Source organism: Hakea prostrata, chromosome 8 (genome assembly GCF_041222555.1).
Source record: "Hakea prostrata isolate BN-2017 chromosome 8, UWA_Hpros_2, whole genome shotgun sequence".
Lineage (NCBI taxonomy): Eukaryota > Viridiplantae > Streptophyta > Magnoliopsida > Proteales > Proteaceae > Hakea > Hakea prostrata.
In genome coordinates this window covers 12076142-12082777 of record NC_142607.1, presented here as the reverse complement: position 1 = coordinate 12082777, position 6636 = coordinate 12076142, and the positions used below count along the sequence as shown (strand labels likewise).

The window sequence follows — 6636 nt, the reverse complement described above, 5'->3', positions numbered from 1 at the left end:
TTACCCTGTATATCCTAAAAGACAGCTATTGTATTCTTTAATTTGTTCATAGTATCAATCATCATCCATTTAATAGAATTATAGAAGAGACCTGAAAGCTGAAGTTAAAAGCTATCAGCTTCCAAAAAATCATGCCCCACATGGGACCAATTAGTAAATTGGGTTTATAAATAAATATCTTCATACCTTTGGCGTATGATAGATACTTTCCGATGTGGGCTCAAAATCATTGATGTTTCTTTAATTTTGTACATTAAATGTCCATGACCTTGTGTAACGAGATATTCTAGGCTGTCGAATAGAGAGATTGAAATCTTGAACGAGATCTCGGATCTGATAGTCTAAAATTTTGCAGGACGAAACTTTTTCACAAAATCATAGGTTTTTTCTTATGCCCTAGTCTCACTAACTTGGGCCCATTCTATACTTAGTAGGATAATCTAGGCCTGAGCCCTGTGACCCCACTCCTTCGCTAAAAACCTTGTCCTAACTATGAAAGTTTTAATAATAATATTTAGAGGGATCTTCCTTTCTTTTTCTTTTTTTCTGGGGAGGGGTGGCGAGAGGTGAAGAGCAAGGTTTAAAGTATTCCACAATACATACTAGTTGACACGGATTTGTTTGTTTGTTTGTTTGTTTGTTTTTTTTCAAAAAAATTTCTCGGTCCATTATATTTAATCATTAATTACTCTAATGCCCTTCTTAAAAGTTCAACTAATACTTTAAAAAACTGAATCATTCTCTCTCTTTCCTCGAAAGAATAGTCACCTTGAAATATTTGTAAAAATTGTGAGTAGCAGTAGCAGACTAGGTCTAGTAAAACAGATTTTCCTATTTAATATTTTATAGGGGCTCATCAACAAGTCTAGATTACCTTAAGGTCCTTATTTTTGTTTTTGGCCAATCTGAAATATATACAGATTAGATAAGGTATGTTTGGTAATCTATCCAGAGATTTCAAATCCTTTGATTCATTAATTGGAGATTTATACCTGTTTGGTTGTAAAATATTTATGGATTCATGAAATCTAGGGATTTCATTTTTTTGCCTAAAAATGTGAATTAAGTCATTCTTAGGTATTGGGTGAAATCAATGGATTCCACTATAAGTATAAAATTAATGAAATTAATGAGGCCAACAAAATACTTAATTTTTGAACCATGGATCCGTAGATTTAAAATATAATTTCATTTCAAATCCTCGGATTCTTGTAACCAAAAAGAGTCAAGGTCAAGAGATATTTACAACTAAGAAGAATCTACTATAAACAATGATAGAATACCTTACCTTCCCAGGAGGTGGAAAGAAAAAAAAAAAACTAAGAAGTAGCTCAATTGGATAAAAAAAATTAAGAATTTTTTTATGTGTGGGTCACTTTAGTGGACCACAAATGTTGGGTCTTCTTAGTGTTTTTTTTTTTTTTTGAATCCGAAGAGTTTATATATAGGGAGGGGGAATATTACTAATATAGGTGCCGCCGGATGGGTGTGAACCCAGGATCACAAATGTTGGGTCTTCTTAGTGTAATATATTACATGTGAATCCTAACGAGACTAACACCATTAGTTGCCATTAAGCATATTCAAATTTCAAACGTTGAACGACTAAAATGCTCTTCAGATTATTTAATATATTGTGTTATTATATTTTTTTTTCTATTTGTTGAATTATATATTTTTTCAAAAGTATATATTAACATAATGTATTAAATAACTTGAAGGACACTTTGATTCATTCACATTTGAAATTCGAATATATATAACGAGAGCTAACTATATGAGTCTGATTGGGACCCACACATAATATATTACGCTGAAAAAACCCAACATTAGCTTGTGGTCTACTAAAGAGATTCACACATAAAAAACTCAAAATTTAATTAATACCTTCACGCCGCCCGCCCTGAACAAATAGGAGGCGTGGGCCACAGGTCGCACATAAGCCGAAAGGCCCGGGAGGAGGATAGAAGGAAGTTACCCATCTAGTAGCGTCGGGGAAGTTGGCTATTCCCGCCTCGACTTGGCGACTTCTTGCTTATGGTCGCGAAGACGAGCCCACGCACTCGATGCAACTCTCCTGGCGATGGAGCTCGTGCCCCCTGGTCTTTGAAAAAGACCAGTAGCATCTGTGTTGCATCTAATTGATTGCTCTTTCTTTCGATTGAGCGTTCTGACAGGGAGCCGCGAGGGAATCGTTCCCAAGGTTCGTTCTACTGCTGCCATAGTCTGAAAGGAGTAAATCTCATCTATTGCATCCGGACGTAGTAGCTACACCTGACACGGCTACAGGCTACACCAGCTATTGGATTCCATACCACTGCTCGGATTGGATTAGCTGATCCACCCGAATCGATTTATTGATGAACTCAAACCCGACATACCTATCTTTTCCCACTCGCCACCAAGTAAGAGGTCAGAATTTTAAAATCCTCCAGAGGCGAAGTCCTGCTTGATGTTTAAATTATATATATCTAAAGATTATACCAGCAAAATGTAGTAAAGGTATACTTAAACTAGCCGGGCAAAGCTCACCAACAAAAAAGGAAAAAAATATTGACAACAGAAAAAGAAAAAATAGAGCTGGAAATCCCTGCATGTCCTTTGTGAGCCCCACCCATTTTTGGTTGTAAATTGTAATGTGTCAGGGGAGCCCACACAGTTCTCAGTGACGACTGACGAGAAGGTGATCCGGGATCTCCTCCTCAACTGGGTCCTCCATTTCCCTTTTTTCCGGTGGTAGAAGGTCATCAACAAGTTTACAGTTGATTGATTTCATAAATAATGGTTTTCTAATCTCTCACTTTACATATAGCAGTTCCAGTATTTCATTCCCCTTTCATCTTCTGCGTTTGTGGGTTAAGAGAGAGAAGAGGAGAAATGAAACCTGGTGTGTGGGATGTGTTGCCATTTGCAGTGATGGTGATGGTAGAATGTGCCGAAGTAGGCATAACCACTCTCAGCAAAGCAGCCATGTCAAAGGGGATGAGCCAGTTCGTCTTCATCGTCTATTATAACGGACTTGGCACTCTCATCCTTCTTCCTTCTTTCCTCCTCCGCAGGTCTCTCTCCTCTTTCATCAATTCCTATCAGTGTCTTTGCCTCTTTTCTGTGTTTATCCTGAAGCAGAAACAGCAACTAACATTGGATCTAATTCCTTTTTTCTTTTAATGAATGAATCTGCAGAAACAAGCGCCCACCACTCACCTTCTCCATCCTCTGTAGATTCTTCTTGCTGGGTCTCATCGGGTAAGCCCAACAACTGCTATTTTTGGTTCTTTTAATTCAATTCTTGAAGCAATCAAGTGGGTTTGCTTAGATTTTGATTTTAATTTATGGGTATTCGATGAACATTAGATTGAATTGAAGCTAGAAATCATGGTTCTGATTAATTGCAGGATATGCTTGAGGCAGATCTTTGCGTTCGGCGGAATAAGTTTGAGTTCTCCGACTCTGGCATCGGCGTTGGGAAATCTTATTCCAGCCATCACTTTCGTTCTTGCCGTCATTTTCAGGTTTTTGGTTTTAAAACTCTTTACCAGCCACTGTTGTTTCCATCTATGGTTGTCTCACTTTATCAAAAGGCTCACCAGCTTCTCTATAATGAGAAAACAAACTTTTTTTCTTTTACGGAAAGAAAAATTCTTTAATTGAACTGCAGAAAATTACAAGAGTTTTTGGGCAATACATAATCCCAAGTGTCCTGTGAATTGTCATCTAGTGGTTTTGATTCTTTTGAAGCCAAAAGAACCAATTTAGAAATGTAAGGTCTGTGATTATAATGTAAAAGCCTTGCAGAGCCAAGATACCTATAGGTAGTAAACAAAAATTTGCAGATTATTATGAGTAAGTGAAGTTCTATTTAAATTTTATTTGTTTAAAAATAATAGTTTCCTTAGAGTGTATATAAATAGTTATTTTTCATATTAAAAATGCATTATTTTTATATTCATTATGAGTAGATGAAGTTCTATTATAATTTATTTCTTTTTAGTATCTGAGGTTCATTCGGGCCAGCTTGCGCCCTCAATTACATCTCAGGGGGAGGAGTTTTGTCGAAGGGTTAAACCCATGACTTTTTCTAAGAAAATTATGGATCTTACCACTCTACCAACCCTGTGTTGACAATAAAAAAAAATTTGATAGAGTATAAAAACTCATACTTCTTAGTGAAGAGATTATAAGTTCAACCCTTATGAATAGCATATGTAGTAGCCCATCTCTTATATATAAAAGACTCTCCTATTAAAAAATATATATTTTAACTAATTAATAGTGTGTTGTGGAGTGTGGACCAGTGGTTAATATTTTTATTGATTTTACTTGATTGCTTAAGATTCGCTAAAGAAGTGGAAGATATTTTTTTATATTTAATCGAAAGTTTTTTGACTTTTTGTCCCCACTGTATGTTCTTTTTATTTTATTTTATTTTATTTGTGCTTAAAAAAATTAAGTGATGGGGGTTTTCCTTTGAAAATATTTTAAGTTTAAAGTTAAGAGAGAGAGGTCGAGGTGGTTAAATTAGGGCAATCTAGCATAATGTGGTTCCTATTTTATATTTTTGTGTGTGTGTGTTTATTTATTTTATTTTTTTTGGTGAAATTGTGTTTTTCTATCTTTTCCTTCTAAAATGATTTTATTGTTTCTTTCATATGAATATGTTATTCTTGGGTGGAGAAATATAGACCTACACAATATAACAGGATCTGGGTCTTAGAGGAGGGACCTCCCATCAATTGTGTGGCGTAGAATTATCCTCTTGGCAGATAGGTGATCCAAGCTCTAACCCAGTTCACACCCCCACCCCGAAAACAGGAAAATAACACCTTTCCCGACACCCCCCATAGAGTGAACCAAAGAGGGATGCCAATTTGTTATCATACATGCCTAGAATCCACTCTTGAACAAATCTTGGCCTGCAAAATGTGGTTCTTATGCCAATGCAAGGTCAATATAAGGGTATGCAAGAGTAGGGTTTAGAGTGATCATTTACATTTGAGAGGACATGGAAAAAATACTGCCAAGTAGTTTTCTTTTTTCTTGCAAATTTATTAGTGTGATAAGAACAGAGAGAGCTGATTTTGATGATCAATTCTGGTGGTAATTCACTAGGATGGAAAAGGTAGATTTGAGAAGGAGAAGCAGCCAAGCAAGAGTGTTGGGGACCATAGCATCTGTAGGAGGAGCATTCATAGTGACTCTGTACAAGGGTCCACCAATTTTGATGAGCATGAATAAGGCACTTTCAGCATCTTCAGACCCTTCTGATCTCCTCCTGAATCATCACTATTCCTCGGAGCCAAGCACATCAAACTGGATCCTTGGAGGCTTTTTCATCATACTCACTTGTTTTTTCTCTGCATTTTGGAATATACTTCAGGTGAATTTCCCTTACTTGTCCTCTTGATTCCTTGCAACTCATCTAACCAAACCTTACTTGTGAAATTACCCTTGTGATTTTTCTACAGACAGCAACTGTGAAAGAGTATAAAGATGAGACCACCATTGTATTTTTCTACTGCTTATTTGGAACCATTCAATGTGGAGTGGTGTCTCTATTCATGGAAAGGGACATCAACGCTTGGATACTCAAAACTCGTATAGAAGTAATAGCTATTCTTTACTCGGTGAGTCTTTTCTTTCTTTCTTTTATTGTTTGGTGAGTCTAATTAATTTCTCTACTCTATAAGGTAGTTGATAGCATTATTTGTCATACTCTTTCATCATACATTTAGGAGGGATATTTACATCGTCACTGTTCAGAAGTAGGTCTCTTTCTTAAATATGCGATAGAGAAAGAGAGATAGAAAAACTCAACTTTAATTGAATCTGCATTTAATACAGGCCAACCATGCATGAAATTATTTGCCATATGATGAAAAAAATGTTCTCTGCTATAGATTTGGAAGAAACTCACTAAATAAACCAAAACCATGTAGGCTACAATTGGAGGAGTAGTGGTAAGTGGAGCTCTGACATGGTGCTTACATAAGAAAGGGCCAATATTTGTGTCCATGTACAAGCCCTTGGGAATTGTTATTGCAGTTATCATGGGAATCCTCTTCCTTGGTGACGTTCTTCATATTGGAAGGTTGTATTCTCTCTCTCTCTTTCTTTCTTTTTCTAACTGTTTGTATCTTTCTTAAATTTCTCTTATCAGAGAATGAGTATAGCTTTATCTCTGACTGTTCATGCATGTAAATCTTTTTTTTACAGTGTGATTGGAGCAGTGATCATAGTTCTAGGGTTTTATGCTGTAATGTGGGGACAACAAGCCAATGAAGAGAAAATGATTGCTGGAGATATGATAGGGGTTTCAAACCCAGGAACATCAACTCTAAAGGATCATCTCTTGCCAAGTTAGATTGGAATCTGAAGAGATTTTCTCTTAATCATCTGATAAAAGATGTGAGAGAAGTACAATCGCGAGCAAAAGATCTCAACTCGTTAAATTAAAACCAAATAAGAGGAAGTTAATCCTCTCAACCCTGTACATATAAAAGCTTATAAGAACCTTGCTTGAATCACTTCAATTCTCTTCCATCTTGTATGCAATTTTTTCAGTTTTCCTCAATATTATTATTGATTTTCTGAGATATTGGCAGTAAAATCATATTTTTCAATATTTGTCAAACTCCC

The 6636-nt window shown here is 36.0% G+C and overlaps 1 protein-coding gene across 1 annotated transcript; it reads left to right on the top strand.

Annotated features, from left to right (window-relative positions):
- Positions 1-2679: 2679 nt before the first annotated feature.
- On the top strand, positions 2680-6636 carry LOC149006941 (WAT1-related protein At3g28050-like). Its single transcript, XM_089166795.1, has 7 exons — positions 2680-3059; positions 3184-3246; positions 3396-3512; positions 5110-5377; positions 5466-5624; positions 5937-6088; positions 6214-6636. The coding sequence occupies exons 1-7, from the start codon at positions 2878-2880 to the stop codon at positions 6359-6361; spliced, it is 1089 nt and encodes a 362-aa protein (XP_089022921.1). The 5' UTR covers positions 2680-2877; the 3' UTR covers positions 6362-6636.